This window comes from Anser anser (assembly GCF_964211835.1).
Source record: "Anser anser genome assembly, chromosome: 1".
NCBI classification, from domain to species: domain Eukaryota; kingdom Metazoa; phylum Chordata; class Aves; order Anseriformes; family Anatidae; genus Anser; species Anser anser.
This window is the reverse complement of record NC_139720.1, coordinates 76,602,299-76,626,528: the sequence shown is the minus strand read 5'-3', so window position 1 is coordinate 76,626,528 and position 24,230 is coordinate 76,602,299. Positions and strand designations below refer to the sequence as shown.

The 24,230-nt window shown below is 39.9% G+C and overlaps 1 protein-coding gene across 6 annotated transcripts in view; it reads left to right on the top strand.

The window, feature by feature from the left end:
• Positions 1 to 22,741, top strand: part of RASSF8 (Ras association domain family member 8) — an 88,821-nt gene extending 66,080 nt beyond the window's left edge. For all 6 annotated transcript variants that reach the window (XM_083822124.1, XM_083822123.1, XM_083822128.1 and 3 more), the window contains 4 exons: positions 2,772 to 2,965; positions 12,595 to 13,484; positions 17,034 to 17,178; positions 18,314 to 22,741. In XM_083822124.1, the coding sequence (XP_083678250.1) occupies positions 2,863 to 2,965; positions 12,595 to 13,484; positions 17,034 to 17,178; positions 18,314 to 18,435 (1,260 nt within the window). In that variant the 5' untranslated portion in view covers positions 2,772 to 2,862 and the 3' untranslated portion in view covers positions 18,436 to 22,741. The remainder of the gene's footprint in view (positions 1 to 2,771; positions 2,966 to 12,594; positions 13,485 to 17,033; positions 17,179 to 18,313) is intronic.
• The last annotated feature ends 1,489 nt before the right edge of the window (positions 22,742 to 24,230 follow it).

Below are 24,230 nucleotides of genomic sequence, written 5' to 3'. Positions count from 1 at the left end.
CAGGAATATTTTCCCTAAGCTTGGACTGTTTCAAAGATGCTTTGTTCAGATTACTTGCTGCTTTGGTGAACGTTGTTTTGGAAATTGGAAGTGTCAGCAAATATTTTGTTATTAAATGATGACTCTCTTCAGTTTTTTTTAAAGGTGGATGTTAAAAACAGATGACTAAAACTGATCTGCACTGAATGCAAGGCTGTGCTGTGTGTGCTGACTGGGGGGGAAGTGCACTTGCTGGCTTGCTAAATTGAGATAATACTTTGGATGTTGATGGACAGAAAAACAATTAGAGCTGTCAGATTCTTTGCTGACATGTGCGTTGTCACATGGGGAGATGGCTTGTTTGGTGCCAGTAAATCTGAACTGTTCAACTCTCAGCAAGATATTAAGTTAATTAATAAAGTTCCTTACAGTTGGGCATGGAATGTGAGGTCTGTTTATTTGTGAAGACAGCTTCTCCAGGAATAAACAATGGAGGTCACTGATGGGGCCTCTTATGTGTTTTCTCAGTCAGTGCTGGATTGCAGGCTAATAAAAGACTTTCTCCTGCTAGAGATGCTAATTGGTGCATTAAAATGGTCTTACCTGACTGAAGAGTTCCTGTATTTGTATGCTTTTCAAACTTGTGTAGATAGTCATTTTCTTTGAAGTATGTCATGTTACGTGGGAAAATGTTTGTTTAAACTATTGACCTCTTTGGGTTTTTGGGTGCTCACTAATGTCTCAAAGGAATAAACTTCTGTATACGCTGGTATTCTCAAAAGCTATCACTTTTCCATTGATTAATTGTGCAAGCGTATTTGAAATCAAGCTTTACTTGTATGTTTGGACTTAGGTTTCTTTTGTTTTCTAAAAGGATACTTCTGCACAGGGATTCTGGTGTGCGTGCTCACTTTACAGCAGAATCGTTTAGTGCTTTTCCACTAAAGCTTGTCCTGCTGATGTGGTGTGACTGCTCTGCCCCTTGCAGTGTTTGAGGTGTGCTGCTGCTGAATGTCACAAGTTGTCAGATGAAGATCAGGAGGTCTTCTGGGCAATGCATCGATACTTGTCAGCTGCTGAATGGAGTAGATGGCTGCAGAAGGGAAACAACCTTTCCGTTGTAGGTTGAGGGTTATGCTAGCACATCTTTTTAATGCAGAAAGAGATGTTGACTTCATTAGGAGAAGGCAGTTCTGATTAGAATGTAAAAAGATCTGTATTAAGTATTTGCCTCCAGGTGCAGTTCTGTTAAATCTGTCATCATCAGATTCCCTTTTTTTGTGTAACCCTACCCAGCTTGTCTTTACTAATCTTCTCTAAATAACTTTCATATTTCTTTTACTGTGTTCCTGTGTTGTTCATTTCTCTGGAACTTAACTCTTCAAAAATATTTTCTCTAGATTTATCATTTTACATGTATTGGATTACCTGATTGCATGAACTTCCTTTACTGTATTATCATGGCTTATTTTTCCTCTATCTGCTTAAATAATGCAACCATCTTACTAGTTTTTTAAAAGAAAAAAAACACTAGTATTGGTGGTTTTGTTTGTTTTTAAATAGACCGTTATACTTGGAGTTTTTACTTCGAAATTTTTGAAGTTCAGCATTTCAGCAGTTCCAGCTAGAAACTAACTTCTGTGACCTGTAATCCAGGTGGATCTGTTTAAGCAGAACAAAAGCAGCTCCTAGTTGAGCTGAGCCTGGAACAAAACTTCCAGGGATCAAATCAGCAATTATCTAGATGTTGTCATTAGACAAACCTTGAGTGGTTTAACTGTTGGGAAAAAAAATAAGACAGCAGAGAGCAAATGGTTGATTGCTAGGTTGTAACTTAGTTCCCTAGATTTATAACTTTTTGTGCACAGACATTTGATTGAGTGCAGAAACATTGAGTGCATGACATTTTTTGTCTCTCTCAAAAAAAAAAAAAAAAGGCAGCACTGAATATTTTTTTCTATTTGCAAATATTGGGAATTTTCTTTTAAGGGAGATTGGGAGCTAATTCACTATATTAACTGGTACAACTTTGGTGTTGTTTCACTGAAGGCAGTAGAACCATACTCAAAAGCAAGAATTGGATAGACTATGTTGTATAACTTACTTTTTGGTTTAGTGTCATTGCAATGCATGTGGAAAAGCCCAGGATAACATTTAAGCCAAAGTCTAACTTACAGAATCAGCACAATGTTGGCAAGTGTGGAAGCACCTCGGCAGCATTTTCCCAACGTCCCTCCTTGCTCTAGAGAGAAAGAAATTATCTCTTCCTACTTGCTTTCCTTTCTGGGTTTTCTAGCATTTTCTACATGGTACTAGGAACTCTCAACTACTTCTGTATGGAGAGCAAGGTGGGACACTCAAGGATGGCTGTAATTAAAGATGTTTCCCCCTTGTTTTGCTATACCTGATAGGAATTACTGACCTGACACGTGAAAATGTCTCTAACCAGTCCCTTGAGACATCCAGGCAATATGTAAAAGAAGGAGGGCACTTCTTACTGGAAACTGTTATGGATTTATCTTGGAGTTGTTTATTTGATACTATTTCAGTTGGTGCTCTTTTTGTCATAACTTGTTATATATTAGGAAATAAACTGTAATGAAACTTCTGGTAAGTCTAAAAGAACAGAATACGTAGAGATTGCCAAAGCAAGAGATAATGGTTTCCTGCTATTAGGTTAAAGAAATGAGACCATGTACCTCTTCTACCCAATAGATGCTAAGCTGAATTTATTCACTTTTTAAATTGGTAATTCCTCACTGTAAACACCAGGATTTTTTTTTCTCTTTTAGCTTCTGAGAGAAGACTTGCATTATCTCTTGTGTAGCTGCAAGTATGACTTGACTGGGTTGCATTCATGGCTCGTGGATGATCTGGTGAACCATGGAGCTCAAGGTATGGGTGGATGGAGTCCAGAGAATTGTGTGTGGGGTCACTGAAGTCACAACATGCCAGGAAGTTGTAATAGCCCTTGCTCAAGCTATTGGTAAGTAACTGTCAGCTGGATACCTTGGGTTTGGGGTGAAGCTTTTTTATGAAGCTAAACCAAGGGGTGGTGGGGTTGTACTGAGTCTCAGAAGAGCATGAACATATAAAGCACAATGAAATAACCTTGTAGTGTCTTAGAAGGCAAAGTAAACTTGCTGCCTTTGGGTTTTCTTAACCTGCTAGAGAGAGATTTAAAATAAAATAAAATAAAAAAGCAAAAAAAAACCCAACAAACAATAAAACTGAAAGCTGTAAACTTTATTTCAGTATGAGTTTGTTCTCTAATAATTATAATGCTGCTGTTTGTCATTGTAAATACAGTCTGGAGTAAAGAAAGTGCTGAACTGTCAATGTTTTGAATACCAAGGATATATAAAAGCCATGCAAAACAGTTGATTGGTTTTCACAAGCTAGTGATGTTAATTGAAATTATACGCATTGAAAGAATATGTAGCTATATTGGACATAGTATAGATCAGTAAAATAGATCCTTCAAGTTCCCTTTTCATCCTGCACTCCACATAACTTGATACTAATGAAAGGATAACTTGAAGTCTGTTCAGTTTTAGCTATTTGCTGAACAGTTTATAAAACGAAATCAACAACCCCAAACCAATCATCTTTGAAGCTTCAGTGCGATAAAGAACGGTCTTGTTAGTTCTGTCTTCAGTCTTCTCAGGTCTTTCTCAGTGATTGAGAGTATCTCTCTAAAATCTTGCATCCAGTGATAAACTGTAAAGTAAGCTTTTACTGTTTGTATTAGTTGCAGATTTTCATTTATTCCTAATTGGTTTATGAATTGCTTCCTTCCATATCTCATTTTCTGCCTATAGATTTTTAAAGATAGTTACACTAGGATGATGATTTCCTAGTGATATAAAAAGCATCACATATATTAAAAAAAAAAAAAGAAAAAGAAAAAAGTGCTTGTGGTAGCCTTTTCTGTTTTTTACCTTACTTACAGTATCTTTCATCCTTTTTCATCCTGTTTCCTTTTCCTCTTGCCCCAAAACCAAAAATGTCAGGCTCCCAATTCTAGACAATACTCTTATCTTCTCCCATGTGATTTCTTTTCTGTCTTTTTTTTTCCTGCCCTCAGTTATTGGCTTGAATTCTGAAAAGACTCTGTCAGTCTTGGAAATGCACACAGTTTTTGTCAATTCAGCAGACTTCCTTTTCTATAACACATCACCAGTTCACTTGGGGCATGCGACTCTGTTTCCATGTGGAAATAAATTTCAATTGCAACCAGAGCCAAATTAAGATAATTCCAGGTCATATAACTTTGGAAAATCTTTCCTTAGGCAAATATCCTCTCTAGAAAACACCTAGAGTAACCGTGTTCCAGCTTCTCAGTGGGGCTGATTGGACAATATTAAACACCCATATAAATTACACTTACATGTCTTTGGCAGATAGGGTTTTCCCAACCCTCCTATCAGGCCGTTCATCAGAAAAGCAACCATATGCCTGCTCCTTTGGTTTGGCTTGTATGTACCAGTTTACCAGGAGTAACTGTCACTCAAATTTGAACGGGAAGCTATTAAAATGTATTCCTTTAGCTCCCACCTGACATTTGGTGGTGGAAAGTAGCCAGTCTAAGTTGGCTTCCTCCTTGGTTGGCTCTGATCTTATTTTCCGCTTTGCAGTCTGGCTCCTTCAGCAGTCGCATAATTTAGCAGGACTCAGTACTATTTTGTCTGCCTGTTAGTCTGTCTGCAAAGTTATTCTGATGCTCCTTTTGTTTTATTTTTCTTACAATATATTGCTAAGTTCTTGACTTAAGCAATGCAACCCCTGACCTCCCAACAGTACAACCTTCACTGAACCTGCAATATGAACTGCAATAGGTATATTGTTTGTGTTGAAGTGCAGCAGCAGGAATATCTGCAAATTAACTTATTTTACAGCTACATCTGCTGAAGAATGCACAAGCCAAATATATTTGTCAGTACCCTTTGAAGATATCTGCAGCTCATGAAGTCTCTCATGGACAAACTAAAGCTGCCTCCTTTCTAGAGATAAGAAAAAGCTGTACAATTTATTAAAGAAAATAGGAAAAATAAAATTAAAAAAAAAATATGTAGAATGGGTTGTGCTAGAAGGACACCTCTGGAGATCATCTGATTCAACCCCTCTGCTCAAAGCAGGGTCACCTAGAGCAGGTTGCTTAGGACCATGTTCAGTCAGGTTTTGAGTATAGCCAAGGATGGAGAATCAACAACCTGTCTGGGGAACCTGTGTCAGGGTTTGGTCACACTGGTCACACTCACAGTTAAGAAGTGTTTTTTTGTTGTTGTTTGGTGGGTTGGTTGGTTGGTTGGTTGGTTTGTTTTGTTTTTTTCCTTCGTGCTTTGTTCTGCCACTTGATCAAATACATGTCTCCTGATCTCCCACTGTGGGGGAAGACCAAAAAATAAAAAGTTTTCATCTCTTTCCTTTCCAGCTCTTCTCTTATATCATGGGAAGTCAGTAATAACCTGCATCTTAACCAAACAAAAACAGCAAGTCATGCTAGGCTATACACTTTTGTATAAGATTCTGTCGTGTAGCCAAAGTATAGCCTAATCCCTTGGCATTGAATAGGAGTTCTGTCACTTAACTTGCCTATGTAATGCTCCTTGACCCATTCCTTACAAATTGGTTTCTGTCACTAGTGCTCTTTCAGTGGAAATGTCTGCATGTCTCTTCCTTTGAGGCTGTGCTCCTGATGGATATCATTTGTTTCCTCTTCTTGCATGATGATCTTCTTCCTCTTTTGCCCTTCTCTTTATCACTGAGGAATAGCAAGCGATTGTACTCCAAGTTTCTGTACAAATTAGTTTTTCAATTTTCATTATGCTTGAAGCTAAAGGCTAAATCTCAAATAAACCTAATTTTTGTAATAAAAAAAAGAGGTAGAGAGAGAATTATCTCCTTCGGTGATTCCAGCAAAGCTGATTTAAAAAAAAAAACAACCACCACATATATATTTTAAAAAATGAGGAAGAGAATAATAGTAATCAGACATAATTTTGGATAATGTTTTGTGTCTCAAACTTAGAGAGACAATCTCCAGAAATGCCTTAGCTGGAGGGAGGGTCTCTGGAATTTTGTTCAATTAAGACATAAAACTATCAGTCTACAAGTTTCCAGAGAGTGAATTCACCTCCCACTGGTATCTTGAAGAATACTTGATCTTACTTTTAATTAGTTTTATTCAGGGACACAGTATTTTTTTTTTTAAAATTCAGGCTGCTTGCAAATTATGAAGATGAAAATTGACCTTAAATACAAGAAAAGGTTGTTTCATCATCAAAAACTAAGGCTTCACCATAATGCAAGAATGTACCGCAGTGCACAGATTAAATGGAGAACCATGGGTCTTGTTTTAAAAATACTTTTGTCAGGAGAGATTTTTTTTAAATCACATCCATCACTGTCTATTTTAAAAATGTATATTTGACAGCAAATTCTGCCTGTTTTTCTGCTTCCACTAGCTCTTCAGTGCATTCAGTGAAAATCGTGCCAAAACAGCTTCATATAAATTTTGCTTGCTTGTTTTAATTTCTCCTCTTAAATTGGTCAACTGAAAAAGATATGTGAAAAAGTTACTGATTTTTTTTCACCTGCATGTGTGAAGAGATGGTTGGTGAATCCACTCAGTGCTTCACAAAGTAGTATACAGACTTATAGCCTGATGTGCTTGGGCATGGTGGCTCCTCTCAAAATATTATAATACTAGGGAGGGGAAACAGGCAGTATCCTGAAGATTGTGAGCTACTTGTGTTGGAAGTTAATGTAGACAGATGTAGTTTAACATCAAAAGTTTTATTAAAAAAAAAATAAGCTTTTCCTAGCTGTTTTCCATTCAGATCTTAAAAATAAATATTCTTTCAAAGGAATATGATGATGAATGGAGCAGCCACAAGCACACTTGCCCTGTTTCTTCAGAAGTGGTGGTCTTCCAGTTCTAGCCCCATGAAGATTTTTACTGCATTTCTTGTGATTTCCTTCCCTTCTGGAGACTGGAGTGTTGTGTCTTCTGTACCCCTAATGACATGTTTGGTTCCTAGAAAATGAATATTGTAGTCTAGAGAAGTGAATCTTGAATTTCTAACCAAAGTGGATTTTGGTTTGCCTCGCTGAACAAGAAGTACAGCTGTCTCTCTTCAAAATTAAGCAAATGCAGCTGTCAACTTTTTTTGTTGTTGTAGTTGAGTATTCTTCCTGAAGATGAATTGGATGCATTTATGAAAATAAAACAAAGATTTATTCATGCTGTTCTAAATATGCATTACGGCATTGTAAGGCTCAGCCAGAGCTGTATCTGGAAAAATCATGCCACTTCAGTGTTGTCTCTTTTTATGTTCACCCCTTCCTCCAAATAATTTCTGCTAAAGCAAGTGCCAGAGCTGGCTGTCAAAGACTTTGAGTAAAAAGAATTTGAGGTTGAATTGAATCATAGCAGTGAGTTTGAGGGGGGTTAGAAAAAGGGAACAGTATTTCTTGTGTACAAACTAAAGTTTTCAAACATTGGATTAATCATGTAGTGTACTGCTGAGAATCACTTAAAACTTGTGTAACTTTTCACCCCAGCATTTCATTCTCTACTGGTTTAAGCAGCAATGTTGATAGAGATAATAGAAAGCACAAGAGAGCTGGGTGTGGTGGTGGTCCCAAAGTGTGCTCATGTGAACTTCATGGTTTTCTAGGTATAGTAGCAGTGCCGAAAGGCAGGGTGGTTGGGTGGGGTGATTTGTTGCCACCTTTGCTGATGTGGTCTGTCTAGTGCAGCAGCGGCACGTGCAGCTGAGACCTGGGCTGGTTTATCTACTTTGCTACATCTTGCTGTCTGACCTGGGCCAAACTGCCTCCCCATCTCTGCTCTGCATTGCTTTGCGTATTTAGGAAATTGGTCTAACATAAGTGCATTACTGTGAGGTGCTTAGATGAAAGGCAGCTAGATGGATGAGATGACTTCAAGTGCTTTGTCTTGACACATTGCAATCAACTCTTGTATACCCCATGTAAGAGAAAGGTTAACAGTAATAAACCAAGGCTTCAGGTCTGATTAAGGCACACAAATGCATTGCGAGCACAGCTAGTCCTACTGAACCAAGTAGACCGCCTCACTGTCATCAGATTTGAGCCCATATATTTCTGTGGGCATGTTTTACTAGGACTTGACCCCTGGTCTGATTTTCCTTGTTTTCTATGGCATGGATACATGCGTATGCAAAATATGGCATGAGTTAAGAAACCTGAGTAACACAAGCTCTGTAACCTCTGTTTTAAAGACTTTTTTTTAATACTTATAATCATTCTTGTGTACTTAATGAGTTTTGAGGTAGCTGGAATTATTTAAAAAAAAAATTTGCTATGGATGTTAAGTATCACATAGTGCATGAAATGTGAGCTTCATATTTCACAGATACTGAGCTCAAATCATACTGGGTTTATTAAAATTGCCAGCAATTACTTTTCAATCAGTGCCGTTAAAGATTCAGGAGTTAACGCTGTTGTCCCTTTGGTAAGGCAGAGCATTTTCTCTTAAGTGTTTCATATGTTAAGAGTGCCTGCAAGATTTTCCCCACGTATGATTTTTTTTTTTTTTATTGCTTTGTTCAGGAAGACAGCATCCTGCCTGGGGCTGTGGGTTACCCATGGGAAGCCAAGGAGGTCCAGGCTGGGGAGAGGGTGTATTCATCAGTGCCTCCCAGAGCTCTGGTCAGAAGAGGGGAAGCTGGAAGTGTGGCTGTGTGGCCTCTGGTGACAGAGGCCTGCTCTTGCCCACTCAGGCCCATTCCATAGGGAAGGAGAGGTCCCTCCCCATGGGGGACGAGTGCTCGTCTCCCTACCCTTCCCAGAAATAATGTGAGACCGGGGCACAGCCTCACCTGCCTGTACTGACTCAGTGCTGTAGGTCCTAGCCATGAAGCAGATACGACACCTAAAGAAAAGATGGGTCTTTGTGCTTGAAATAAACTCGTGGCCTGACTAGAAGGGTAATTTAAAGAGCTCTGTTTTTACATGGTGTATTGTGCTACCTGCATGCAAACAGTGGAGCCTCTGTCCCTGAAATGCTTTGTGTGTAAAGGATCATGCCCCTTTGGGAAGGGGAGAAGAGATGATTCATTCCTGTACTGAAAAGCAGTATTGATGACCTGTCAAGTTAGAGTCCTTCCAAAAGTGTTGCATGAGAAACATTGCTGCTACTAGTTTCCTTTGAATTCAGTTTTGATTTTTGACAGCAGAAATAGTCATTCATGTGTTCTTTTTCAGCTGCAAATATTAAAGCAGATAGAGAAGCTTGAAGTGAATAATAGTTGTGTGTCCTACTACATTCATGGAGTGTAATTAAGAAGTCCACCCCTTGAGAGTCTAAAAAGAAATGCTCAATTACATTGTTCCTGTGTTTCAATATTTTAATCACTGTTCATTGTAATGACATCTGTTTAAATTACCAAATTAGGTCAATCTCAAGCTAAGACTACCTCATTCAGGCACACGACATGGGCATTGAAGTCTGTGGTGTCTGGCTGTGCACAGAAGCAGAGGTTAGTACAGGATACTGGTTGTAGCGAGCTCTTTAATGGCTTATCGATCAAGTGATACCCAACAGCATTAGAAAGAGCTGAGTTCAAAACAGTGTACCCAGACTCACTGCAGGCTGTCAGAGTTCTGGAGTCCATATTTCCTTTTTTGATCTATTTCTCCCTTTTAAAATAAAGGTTGTTCTGAAGACATTCCTGTATTAATAGAGCCTGTGATAAGTTTTCATGCTAAGGTGGCTTTAGGTATAAACTTAACCTGTTAACCTTGACACTGACCCTTCCTGCAGATGCAGGGTGCTTTATGTATGTAAATATATACATACTTCTGTTATAGCTTGTAATCCATTGTTTTGCAAAACAGATATGAATTCTTGATGACTGTTTTGAGATGGCAATGTTACGTAGTCCGTCAGGTTCAGAAGACCAGCACAGAATATTAATGAGAAGTAGTTGGGCAGTGAATGGGATGTAGAGGCTCTGTGCTTCTCTCCAGTCCCTGAATCATTGTTTTCTGAGAAGGAAAGCGTAGAATACAGCACTGATGGTGCTTGGTTGGGGCTGACTGGATTGTTTTCTCTACCATTCTCATTGGTACAACATTTTGGTAAAGTAGTAAAAAAACAAACAAACAAACAAAAACTCATCTAATGTGTTTTAATAGTATACATTCTAAAAAAGTTTGTTTTCAGACATTGCAAGGGATCCACTAACAAGGCACGTACCCATTGTGAACATTGGTACAATAACTAAAGCTGTGCTATGTCAGCTTCTTGAATAGTCTACTTCACTGCTTATCTAGCTTTATAGATAGATATTTCATAAATCTGCATGAGATTAAATGTATGGAATATATAGCTTGGAAAAACACTATGGTTTAATGTATGTCATATGTTGCTTATGTGAGGCACATAACAAAAATAAACAAGTTCATTTTTTAAATAGGGTTTGTGTGAATAAGGAAGGGCTGAGTTCTTCTGCCAGGTGCTGCATAAACACAAACAAGTCTCTGTTTCAGAAAGCTTTTGGACAACATACAAGACAAGAAGCAGCGTACATGCATTGCACTGTTCTTTGTCAACAATCAAAGCAACCTGCTTTCTCCTTGCTAGTGGTAGCACTTCAAAAATAGCAGTTTGTTATAAGGATACCTGTATTCTTAAATATTGTGTCATTAGTTTTGAATCAGTTCGCTCACCCTTTAATTTGTGAATTAACCCCCTCTAATGCAAGCAAACATCACTGTTGTGGTTTTCTAGGTATTGTTAAACACTGTCATAAATAGCCTGAATAGAGTAAACCTAGGTAATGATCTTAGACGAGGACAGCTTTGTTTTAGACTAGTACTGAACTCCAGGTGTGGCTGTTGAACTCTGTAAATACAACTTTTACTAAATACTTTCCTTTCTGTGGCTCTTGAGCATGGAGTTCATTATTTAGGACGGCATGTTGATTTGGAATCCTGATCTAAGATGGAAATAGTTCTTGGCAAGCACTTTGCTTAATTCCCCTTTTCATTTTTGGTTGAGATTGCTAGCTTTATTCCCTTACCCCCTTTTCTATTTTGCCTCTTATTATGTTTCTTTTAAGCAGTGCATTTAGTAGCAAAGCGAATAGAACTTGCATGCTGACCACTCCCCTAGTGGTACTCTAATTACAATTTTAAGACTTCTTTGAACCTGGCTGTTTCTGGCACAACAAGAACATTAGTAGCATTACCATGATTACAAGATGAAAGCTGAAAGCTTTTAAGATTAACAGAATAGAGTGGAAAATACAACCTTTGTCCTAGGATCTGTAGCATGCTTTTACTTCATTTTTCTTCCTCGGGGTTTTATTGTTAGTACGCTGTGGCAAATAGCACTAGGTTTATTTTCCTATAATAACACTGATGCTTACTACAAACTATAAATTTTCATGGATCAATGAGCAATATTGTGGGTTGGTGAAACAAACAAATAAATAAATAAAATCTGACTTTGTATCTTGGCATAATAAACTTGGTTTTGAAGTACTTCATGACAATAAACTTTTAAATCTGTTTCTGAAAATGTGGGCTAAGCACAGTAGTATGTTTATCGATAGACTTTTATTTTTCCCCAGTGCTTACCTCAAGTCGTTTATTTATAAGGCATTAGGGGAGGCGGAATGCAGTTTCCATGCTGCTTGCCCTATTTTGCTGACTTCAATTAGTTAAATCTTTGCATCTTCTTTGAGCTTTCACTCCTGACTTGGAAGTGAATGTGGATGCTTTGGTCTCTTATTTGGCCAGCTAACTATTGCTGGTGTGATCCACCAGCCAAAGCAATCTGCTTTCTAGATTGTGCCTGTCAAGCCGATTTTTGTTGTTGTCTTCATCATGAACTAATTGTGAGAAAGTGAGATCAGAGGAACCATTTCCAGCAAACTACCCATTCTCCTGGGGAGCTCTTTCTAAGGCTGGTCTGATGCTAGCAGTTTTTGGGGGCTACACCACTTGGTAATTGGCACAGCAGAGCTTGCCTCCTGCAAATTTGAGGTGGGGAGTCTGTGCGAGTGTTGTGGTTGGAGGCCAGAGGCAGACTTTCAGCCTAAGACTGGGGATATTTTTGTTCCTTGGGGGAAAGTGCACTGGCTAGGCAGGTGGAGAAAGTAAAGAAAACACATCAGATGGATAATTACATTTATTCCAACTCCCCCACCTCATAGTTGCACAAATGACTGGCATTTCAAGCATTTATGTGCTGACGTAAATTACCATTTAAATGATGGTCTGTTGTGGCAATGGATATATGTACGGCATTAAAATAGCAAACGCTGTTTTTAAGGCTAATGGTAACTGCAGAAGCGTTCCAAAATCCGCTGGGATAACGCGTGCTTTAAAACCAGTCGATTTTCGGCACCTTTTTGCCCCCGACGGCGGGGCTTTCGCCCTCACGACGGAGACCCCGCGGTGTGGGTCCGTCCGTCGGTCTGTGGGGGCGCCCCGCGGGCCGTGCCGGGGAAAGGCCACCCGGAGCCGCCGACGGGGCCGTCGGCGGGCCCTGCCCGGCGCGGCGGCGCCCCCTGGCGGCGGCGCGGTCGGTGACGGCTGTCCTTGTCCTTGTCCCTTCAGGGCGCACCGGGCGCTACGCGCTGATCGAGAAGTGGCGGGACACCGAGCGGCACCTGGCGCCCCACGAGAACCCCGTGGTGTCGCTCAACAAGTGGGGGCAGTATGCCAGCGACGTGCAGCTGATCCTGCGCCGCACCGGGCCCTCCCTGAGTGAGAGGCCCACCTCGGACAGTGTGGCTCGCGTCCCTGAGAGGACTTTGTACCGGCAGAGCCTGCCACCCCTGGCCAAGCTGCGGCCCCCAAATGACAAAGCCATGAAGCGGAGGGAGCCAAAAAGGAAGTCCTTGACCTTCACTGGTGGGGCGAAGGGGCTAATGGACATCTTCGGTAAAAGTAAAGAGTCCGAGTTCAAGCAGAAGGTGCTCAACAACTGCAAGACGACAGCAGAAGAGCTGAAGAAACTGATTCACCTCCAGACAGAGAAACTGCAGTGCATTGAGAAGCAGCTGGAGTCCAACGAGGCAGAGATCCGGTACTGGGAGCAGAAGTACAACTCCAGTCTGGAGGAAGAAATCCTCAAGCTAGAGCAGAAGATCAAAAGAAATGAAGTAGAGATCGAGGAGGAAGAGTTCTGGGAAAACGAGCTGCAGATCGAGCAAGAGAATGAGAAGCAACTGAAGGAGCAGCTCCAGGAGATGAGGCAGAGGATCCTGGAATGCGAGAGCAAGCTGAAGGACTACGTGTCGCAGATCCATAATATGGAGAGTGGCCTCGAAGCAGAGAAGTTGCATCGGGAAGTTCAAGAATCCCAAGTGAATGAAGAAGAGGTCAAAGAAAAGATTGAGAAGGTGAAAGGTGAAATTGATATTCAGGGCCAGCAAAGTTTACGGTTGGAAAACGGCATCAAAGCTGTAGAAAGATCTCTGGGCCAAGCTACCAAACGGTTACAGGTAAGAACGACCTTTTTATCTATGGCTAAACAAAAGTCAAAAACCTGATTATAATGATTTTTTCTAGCACAGATTTCAAGTTGACGAAAGAACGCATAAGAAACTTTCCGTGGTGAACTTACGTAAAAGGAAGAAAAAGTTGCTCCCGTTTTCAAATTGCATTTCAGATTGCTTTGAAGAACAGTCAATTTTAATTTTACCTATCACACACAACCTCTCCTTATTTACATGCAGGCTAGGTTCCTTTCCCATCAGTTACAGCCTGAGCTTGCTGCCATTCACTGGCTGCCCGGTGACCTCTGAGAAATCATTCAGAGCGTATCTTCACCATGCAGTAGAGCGTGATAGCAAAATACCAGAGCTAATATCAGCCAAAGTAGCTGAGGGCAACACAGCCGCATCCATGGCAATGCATCTGGTCCCTTTGCCCTGCTGTGAGGGAGTGCTCATTATCTCAGTGTAGCGCTGTTACGCTGATGAGTCTGGGCTGTTCCACAGCTCAGAAAAATATCATCTCCTGCATGAACAATAGCACATTCAGTGCTAGCCAAGGGATGGTTGTACTGCTGGGTGCTGAACAGGACCATAGTGCTCTTGGCCAAACTCCTTTAAAAGCATTTGTCTTCAAACCCCTGTTGATTTAGGGTTAGATAACTTGAGAATTTAGGCCCCAGCTCTTGGCAGATCAGTGCATTATATTGTTAAGTTTCAGGGAAACTGGTGCCACCGTAGCCTTTTCTGAAGCTAAACTTCTGATTGTTGTTGGATATTTCTGCCACCAAAAATGATGAATTAAAAAGTACAGTCCAAAAGCAGCATCTGGATAGTAGATGGATGTAGAGTTAAAACAGCTGCTATCTTACAGGGACATTGTTTTAAAGAACAGCATCTCCCTTTTCCTGTCCAGCTTGCCAGTGTTAAGGATTTTCTCTCCACATCAGGTACTTGCAGCACATGTGTCACAAGAGAATCCAGTCTCTGCTTCCTTTCAAAAGCTGATGATATCACTTGGAATTTAATAGAGCATGAAAGAATAAATATAAATGGAAATACAGCTGCTAGCAGAGAGGTGAAGGAGAGATTGTAACTCTGGGGATCAAATCCTGGACTTTTAACATACCACGTAAGATAAGACTGAGGAACCAACACATCCATTTGAGCTGTGATTCTGGCAGTATTCCTGGGATTCACAATCACTGTATTCCACAGGGCTGCAGTTGCAGTCAGATAATTCCACTGTAAATATGTAAAGAGATTTTGCATCCTTACTCCTGAGCACCCAGAACCATGTGTGTATAAGTTGTCTTTACTAAATGAGTGAGAAAAATGTGATCGTTTCACCTAAAGCAAAATAGATGAAAACTGTAAGCAGGTTTGGACATATTTATTTAGCCTAGAGAAATTATGCATACAGATTTCTGCTAGCTGAAATTGTTGAGTCCTCCATAACACCCACTGAGGCTATGATTATGTTCAAAATGTTCCGTGTTTCATTCCTTTTGTAGGCAAGGGTTTCACTTTCTTATGGAAGCTCCTGGTAAGTTCAGGTCTTTCAAGCTTGTTCTAAACTTAAAGGTGCATTGATCTGGAAGATCAGAATGGAATAAATTCAGCTCTGTATTACATAGTTTTGGGAGCTAGGAATAGAGAAATAGCTTCTTGCATGCTGAAAGTTAAATAATATTATCACTGATAGAACTAATTGATAGGAAACTAGAAAAGTTGAGATGGGGTTTTTAGACCTTTCAATATGGAATGAAAGAAAATGTTGGTTCACTATGCTGAAAGTGATGAGAACACAGCTGTCATTTTTAGTAGACTTTTCAGAAATGTCTGGTGATTTGTCTTACCTCTTATGTCATTCCTTTTCTTTAGCCCCCCCCCCCCCCCCCCAGTAGAGATAGCTTTCCGAAATATGAGGCTATGTTCAGTTATGGATCAGATGCAGAATTATGCTCTCCTTTTTTCTAGAGAAAGATGTTAAATGCAAAACCAACCCACCAATCAAACAAAAAACCAAGAAACCCCCATCCTACTTCAAGTAAAAGATCTCACTAAGGTTTCACAAGTAGATACTAAATTCACATCTTAAACCAACAGGATTTGAGGCAATACTTAACATTTTTTAGCTTATTTCCTGAGAGAGTTGAGAAATGTCAAGAACAAATTATTTATCATGTTCTGCTACCCTGCGTATTGCAGTGATTATTTTTTTAAACTGAATTCTCTTCAGTGGCAACTTTGTTCCAACCTCATAAAATGTGGCACTGCAGAATTAGCCTTGTAGTAATTAAAGACAGGTGAAATTTTTTTGTCTCCTAAGTGCCCAGTTGTAGAATGTCATGGGTCTAAAATAAATTGAAGAAGTCCTCTGTAAAATTATCCTAAAGTTTGGAGATGGCCTGATCCCATTTCTCAGTCCAGTTCCTCCACAAGCTTACAGCAAATGAATGGAAGCAAGTGTAGCTCAGAGTTGGGACCAACCACAAAATCTGCATTGATTGAACCTGTCAAGCAAAAACGCATCAGTGATAAAGCCATTGACACCTGCAAAGTCCTAATTTAAACATCAGATCACTTTGGTCAATTTTCTTACTAACTGTTGAATTAAATTGCAACCATAATGCAAGACTGAAGTGAATAAGGGCTACCTGGAACTATTTCTACAACAGATCCAAAGCTATTCTCCCCCAGTCCTTGTGTAAGTTCACATATAATTCTGCTTACACAAGATAATTAGGGAAAATAAGGATGACCCAACCTCCCTGTGTCACCAAAATGGGAGTGCAGCAGTATTCACTGAATGGAAATGCCTGTGGATGTGCTGCCTGGCTAGCTAGCCCATCACTTGTGTGGCCAGTTAGGCAAAGCCCATCCTGGCTGTTGAAGGCATTCCCATGCAGCCTTCTGCTAATGAAGCTGGGTCTGGGGTGGAAGAAAAATCCTACTCCAAGATTATCGTAGTCTGTTGGAGCTGTAGGTGCTGCGTATCGTGCCAGAATGATGAAGCATTGAAGAAGAACCTAAATAATCATCGTTCGTACTTGTGAAGGGTTGGATAACTAGCCAGGATTTGGTCTCACTGTACAAAACACTAGCAGAGTGAGACAGTTTTGTCCATCAGAATTTACACTCAGTGTAGAAAATGCAAAGGACAAGAAGAGAAAGGAAGTATTCTCTTTTTTGGAACAGAAGAGCTAAATGAGCTGTCCATGTTGTGATGGGCACTTCTGGCAGAGCTTGCCTTTTTTTTTTTGCTCACACTTTTATTTGCTTTTCTGAGGTGATAAGAAACATCCACTAGTCATTCAAAAAGCAATATAAATAGACCACTAGTAACCCCAAGTAAGAAGTAGTGAGCATTGACTTGCTTTCTAAATTACAAGAGTAAAATAGCTTTCGATGCTTTCATTTGCATTTGAATTAAAAAAAAAAACACAGAAGTTTTCTCATTGAAAGGAAAAACAACATGTTGCCCAATTGCAAAGAGTCTTGAAATGCTGCTTTTTTCTTGCTGCTGCTCAGCAGATATTTTCTCTTTCCTGGCAGGACAGGGAACAAGAACTGGAGCAACTGACAAAGGAGCTGCGACAGGTCAATCTCCAACAGTTTATCCAGCAAACAGGAACGAAGGTCACGGTGCTGCCTGCAGACCCCATTGAGGTGGAGGCCCCACATGTGGAGCTCGAGAGAGGTGCAATGCTCAGAATGGTTTTGGTGGGAGGGAGACGGGGATGACAACACATGTACCTGCTGCATTAATGCTAGTCCTCATACATCAACTGTATGCTTTGTTAGCAAAGAAGCTAGCAAAATATTAAGGGAGAATGGTGTCAAATATTTCTCTTAATTTCGAGGGTTTAGCAAGCTATAAATAAAGCACAGTATGTTGGTAGCTTCTCTCCCACTGTGCCTAAGCCTATGTTCGTCCCATCTGTAGTGTGTTAGGCCATTATCTCTCAAATATGGCCACCATGGCTGCGGGCATGTAAGCTGGCACGTAGTGTGGTTGCATGTCTGACATTGCTTGTCGTCTGGTTTCTTCCTCTTTTGGGGGGTTATGTTGTCGGAGTAGAAAAAGGAATGCATCTGGATCTCAAGAAATCCCAGACAGCAGCTGCATGGGAAAAGGATCTAACCCAGCTGGGCGGCCAGGCACCCAGAAGTCCTGCACAGATGGCTGTTACGGCACGTGCAGACTGACTTTGCCCGCGGTGAGATCAGTGCATTCTGCACATGCCCACAGCTGAATTCAGAATTTCCTGCGCAGAAACATGGGAGCACTTTGAATGCATGCAAGAACTGGCACAAGCAAAAACTTATTTGCTGTGGCTCAGCCTCTGCTGTGTTGTGCTTTATCTAGTGGTCTGCTTACAGAGACCTGTTTGTCTCAGCGTTCCCTTTAGCTGTAAGCTTTCAAACCAAAAGGCATTGGTAGGGTGAGAAGGTGGGAAGAGAAGATGAAACAACCAGGCCTTAAACATCAGCACTTGAAGAGTATGAAGTTTCTCTTTCAAGTGGGCAGGAAGCATTGAGTTTACATACAGGTACAAGCTCTTTCTGCACATTGCTACATAAATGTATTGCGTGTGTGTGTGTTCCTTGTGGGAGGCTAATTATATTGGGTAGATATATCTCTATTTTGAAATGAGTGGGAAGTGTGCACCTCAGATTTCATCGCTTCCTAGTCAGGTATTTGAATTTTTTGGTGTGTGGTATTATTTTTTCTCTAAACTGCACTAACTGCACCACTAAGCAGGAAGAAAACAGGTGTTCTACGGACGCTGCTCTTGATGATAACTTTTCTAATTGCCCTCTTTCTTGTGCAGAGCCAACGTTTCAGTCTGGGTCATTGAAGCGCCCTGGCTCGTCGAGGCAGCTCCCCAGTAACCTTCGGATTCTGCAGAATCCCTTGTCATCGGGTTTTAACCCGGAGGGCATTTATGTATGACAGTATATACCTCTTCTGGAGAGGACCTAGCAAGGTACCCTGGACAAGATACACTTTTGTTTTATTCTGCCAATGATGAATGGAAGAAGCTTTTTTCTGTTAAGCCACCATATTACTTTTTTCTTCCTTCAACACACCACTTGGAGCCATACCCTGTGCACTGATGCTAAAGAGACAGGAACTGTCTCAATTCGTAATTGGCAATGATGAACTTGCTGTCACACAGCTAGAGTGCAAAAACCTTCATTTGTTTTTGATACTTCAGAAGTGTTTGGGAAAGTATTATTCCGTGTATAGGCATAAATAAAAGACTGAGGGTGAAGGAAACCATGTATGCAACTGATTCGAGGTTTAATTTATTCCATTTAATCAATGGACGTGTGAATGTTGACCTTTTGTATTTTTTTTATTTTTAACTTGTGAATAATCATGTATGGTTGTACATCAGTCTGACAAGGTGACTTTAACTTGCATGTACAAACATCCACCATTTGATCAAGTACAACTTGCAATGCAGAGAATTGAGTGCTGAACTTTTAAAATGGTTTCTCACCACTGACTTCGTTAATTTCTCTTGTGGGTCGTGTGTCCTGTTCGATCCATTGCTACCTTTTAAGGCTTGAAAAGTGAGTCTGTGGGATTTACTTGCTGTTGAGTCTGCCTTGAATGAAGCACCTAGTGTTCAAAAGACTTGTGGAATTTAAACCTTGGCTTGATAAGAATATTTCCAGCATATGATTGAGGATGCACTAGTTAGATGATATTTTATTATACAGAATGTATATTTGAAATATTTTGCCACATTGTATATGCCTTTTGAGAAAAGAACAAGTAAGAAATTGTCTTCATTTATCTCACCAAAAGAGAGTAGGAGGCTTTCACTGTGTGTGATTTTGTACTTTATTTTTACCACTAGCCATTACAGTGTTCTTGTTTTGCAATAAATCTTGCTGTTGGAGAAGAGAAAACAAAACAACACAAATGAGCATCTTCTTCCAGCTTTCCAGAATTCACTCAAGTTTTGTGGAGGGAAGAAATCTGGCAGAGTCCTGTGAAGTGAATAGCAGAGCTTCTACTGACTGGAGTAGGGCCAGGATTTCATTCCAGGTCCCCAGTGATAAATGGTAGGCTTTAGCCCCTTTGAAAGATGTATTGCTACTTAGTCAGTTATAGATCATAAAGCTTACAAAAAGGAAATTCGGAAATCTGGAATTCTTATTTTAACAACAACAAAAAAACAGTGATAATATTACATCTTGATGTCACTATAATGCAATCAAAGCTAAGCAAAGGTTTTGACAAAATGGCTTCTGTGCAGAAAGAAAGATACTACCAGGTAGCACGTTGGTTATAGGCCTTGACATTGATTGATAGTGTGCACACCAAGTTTCCAGAGAGAGTTTCTGGCATCAGTGGGACACTTGATATACATTAGGAGGCTACAGCCTTGTGGATGAGTCAGAAAATGGGTGGGCCTTAACTAGTTGCATTTTGATTTTGGATTGCTGTTCTAGTAGGAACTCAAACTATCATCCACACATTTGAGTTCACCTTGACATGACAGGACTCACAGTACGTTCACTGCAGTATTTAATACTTAGGTCCCCAGCCCATAACTGCAAAGGGTAACCCCAGACTTCAGTGAGTGGCAAAATGACAAAACTCCTGATGCCTTTGGTAGGTGATGATTTTACCACTGGTAGGAAAATCCCAGCTTTTTGCCATAGAAAATGGTGACGAATTTTTAACTCCTAGCATCCTCTTGTGTCAATTTACTGATGTGCAGATAAATGTTAATTTAAGTTTCCTTTTTTTTTTTAAAAAAAAAAGGAACTTTAAAAAAGTAACTTTTTTTTTAAAAAAAGAAACAAAACAAAAAAAAAAAGAAATGTCCTAGTCATAGTGACAAATGGAAGCTTTATAAGATATAGTAGATGAAGGACTCCTGAGTGTTTAATGCATTTTTTCCTTTCCACTTATTAATGGTATCATATATTCTAAAAATGCTGCTGTATTTAGACTAACAGCAACAGATAAGGCTGTGATTATGTAAAGGACCTTTTCAAATGGCCTCTGAATTTTTAATGGTTAAATTATCAGGTCTTTTTTTTTTCCTTGTGAGTAACTGGAAAATGAGATGTTCCTACCCGAGTGATCTTTGCAGTGCTCACAGATTTTACTGTTAGTTTATCACAATTCTGTGCTCATGTTTACTGTGCCCATAACTTTGTTTGTATTAAAAAGAGAATGTGTATATATATATAAATATATATATATTAAAAAAGTGTAAAATATACATAGTTTGGGGACGATATCTGTCCAAGGTACTTGAGCATATATGCCTTACATTCTGGGTTCAATTTACAGAAATAAAATGGCCCTCTCCAGTGGATATCTTGCATCTTCAGCACCTCCTCTTGACATTAGAGAACTGAGGCACTCAGCACCTTGCAAAGTCTGGCCCAAATTATGCTGCATGGGGGCACAGGGGGACACAAGGAAAAGCCTGTTGCAATCTCAGCCTTGTACTGAGATGAAGCAATTTTAAGGCAGATTAGCATACTTACCCAGCTAGTGCTTGTGTCATACTGTAAGTGACCAGTCCATCTCCCACAGATACCAGTTTGAAGTGAATTGAGCTCTTGAATCATAAAAACTGCTCTTTGTCTGCCAGGTTGTTCTTTAGGTTGGAGAGAAGAAGGAAAAGATTAAAAGGAAGGGGAGGAGCAGCTTTGGAGGGCTTGAGTTATGGCTTCGTAATAGAACCTAGGAAGGATTTTCCCATTTAAGGTTGTTTGTTTGTTTGTTTGTTTTTAAAGGTATCTGCTGATTGCAGCAGCCGTTTGACAGAAGAGCCAGCCTGGAACTGGCTCAGGAGTGACCACTGCATCATTGAGTGGACAGTCCTTATCAGGGCTTTAGCGTATGTCAAGGTGATCTAGAAAACGTTTACAGTTTCAACCACTGTTGTTGTGGGTAAGGAGAGGCATCCGAACCTGCCATTTGTGACAGGTGACAAATTCACGCCCCCCCTCCCCCCCCTCCTGTTGCTTATTAAATTTCACCCAGGTTAAAGTTTGTAGCATTTGCACCCTCTCTGTAAATAAACCAAAAAGAAGTGTCATGCGCTTGCATTAAATGTGAATTGAACAATGTATTACAGTTATAAAATTTCCTCACATTACGGTGGTAAGAGTTTTGCTTCTGATCAACTACAGAACCTCACTCTTTCTTTACAAAAATAGAAAATTTAATTTTCGGAAGTGTTTCAAACCTCCTCATGGGGCATTAGCAAAAAGGAAGCTACACATGCTAATTCTAACAAGTGCCATATTATGTACTGGCCAGCATGATAGTTTTTTTGTTTGTTTGCTTTAAATAGTTGAATACACAAGCACTATTTTCCAGTGCGCAGAGAATTTATATGGAGAACTCCTGTAATTTATTACTAATGGTAATTAACTGTGTTACCTCTCTCATCCATGAGGATACAGTTTATTTTTGCTGGTGATGCTATGTTGTTGGGGGAAAAGGGGGAGAGTGACTGTTTGGCAAGCCCATAGGGTAAGGCTGAGGTAAACATTCTAAATGCCCAAGCAACGGAGAAATGCAAGTCCCACTTTGAAAAGTGAGCCAGGAACCTGCCTCCCATTACCTTTCAGTGGGGACTTAGGTTCCCAAGTGCCTGAATTGCTTCTGAAAATGCTGTGTTAGCTTTGAGATTACCTGCTTTTCTAAAACCTAGCAAGCTGGAAGGAAGTTCTTCAGCAAGAGACCTATCACTAGCATTAGCAATATGCAAACATGCTTTCATTGTGAGGTAAGAGGGAAAAGATCGTTTAGTGAAATAAGTCTCCTCTTGGGGCACTAATTGCCTTCTTTTTAGCATGAAGAGTATTGCATTATTTTAGTGAACTGGGATCATATGAGTATGAGCAAAATATTGATCTTGTCATTTTTAGTGAGTTATCTTGAAGCATATAAATTCCTGATGTGCATTAACTTGAGTGAATTGGGCCTTAATGATCCATGTAAATAACAAAACTGTATTCAGATATTTTTTCCAGAAAACAGTCTCTAATAGTCTGTACTGTATTAAAATAAGTGTTAAAGTGTTACTTTTATATTACACCTTTTTTTTTTTTTTTTTTTAGAACATTGAAACATGCATGTTTATTCTATTTGCTACAGTATTTTAATGTTTTGGATGAAGGCCATCAGTTGTATGGAGATGACAAAACAATCATTCTGTCTATTTATTCAGTATTGCTGCTTAAAGTTTTCAAAATAAAGCTTTCAATGCCAATATAGTGACTAATTGAAAGCTGTTCTAGCTCTCTTCAGACGTATTTTCTATGTTTATATAAAGCTAAAGAAGTGAAACTTGGTATATAAATTGTTATACCAGCAAAGAATTGTTGCAATAATGTTGTGGGAATGGTTGAGGGTATGTGTGTGTGGTATATACGTAAATACATGCATGCAGTGAATGCTTTTAGGCCTTGAGTAAATGGAGTGCTGAAGAATGTTCAAATCCTTTGCCATCTTGCAAGCAACTTACATGTGTGACCAAATACTGGCTAATGCATTGTACTAGTGTGCAGTGCTTATGAGGGACAGAGCAAGTAGATGTGGTCGTAAAGGACCATTTTCGGGCCCTTTCAACCAAGTATGGCTTGACCACATTCTTGAGTATTCCACAGATGTGTTTCTGAACTGGGCCTAAAAGTGTGTTCTGGTAGAAAAATCTTTCTGTTGCAGCAAAGATGTCTCATTTCAAGCATAGCCGGTACCTCTGAAGTTACCTCTGAAAATTCAGAGAGTTCTGAGATGGGCAGAGGGTTCTGAGATGATTCAAGTATGCCCACCGTATTTAGTAGAGGGTATCAAAATGCAGAGAACAACATTCACCTTCACAAATATGGTCACCCAGTGAAACTACTAACAGGTCTCTAACTGGAAGATTTGAGTTGCTGAAGCTTTAACATTGAGAAGCAATGCCAATTAACTGTGAAAACATAAATGAGCATTTGATTACTGCTCTGCTTCAATGCAGGATGAAAATCTGTACTATGTGTAACTATATTTTGTCATTTAAAAAAGCTTCTATTTTTGATTATTCTCTTCTTGATTATTCTCATGAACGGTTGACGAAAGATATTGAATATGCTCCCATACAATAAATTCCCCTCTGAAACTTTGGGTCTTCACAGTTCATGGTTTGCTGGTATTGCGCTATACATCTCGCGGACATCTCGCATACGGCTACTGGAACTCTGTCCATCAAAGAAGAAGGTGATGTTCTCTGTGTCCAGAGCTCAAATGCTTCCAGAAATGGCCTTATGTTGAGCATTAGGGTGCTGAATGCTCCCAGATGGCAATTTACTTGGGGGCAAGGGACATGCAGATGGTCAGTGTGGGGCCTCCATCAGAAGGTGTGCACATACTATATTTTCAATACAAATACAGCCCGGGAACTAGAAGAGATGGAGGAGCTTGTTTTCACATGAGGAACTATTACTAAGATAAATGTTCATCCCAAAATGATAGAATCGGTCTGCAACTCAGATGAAGTTTAACTTTTAAAGCAAAGAGGCAGGGGTTTGTTTGGAGATGATCAAGGAGAGGAATTGAACAGACAGAATCTTCACAGAAAAGAAAAAAAACACACACACACAAAAAAAAAAGGTGCACACATGCTTCAGCAGGAAGAAATCAAGCTTTGAACAAGGAACTGAAGGCTGGGTTCAGGCTTAATTCTTGTGCTCAAGACACCAGAGCTTGTGAAGATCCAT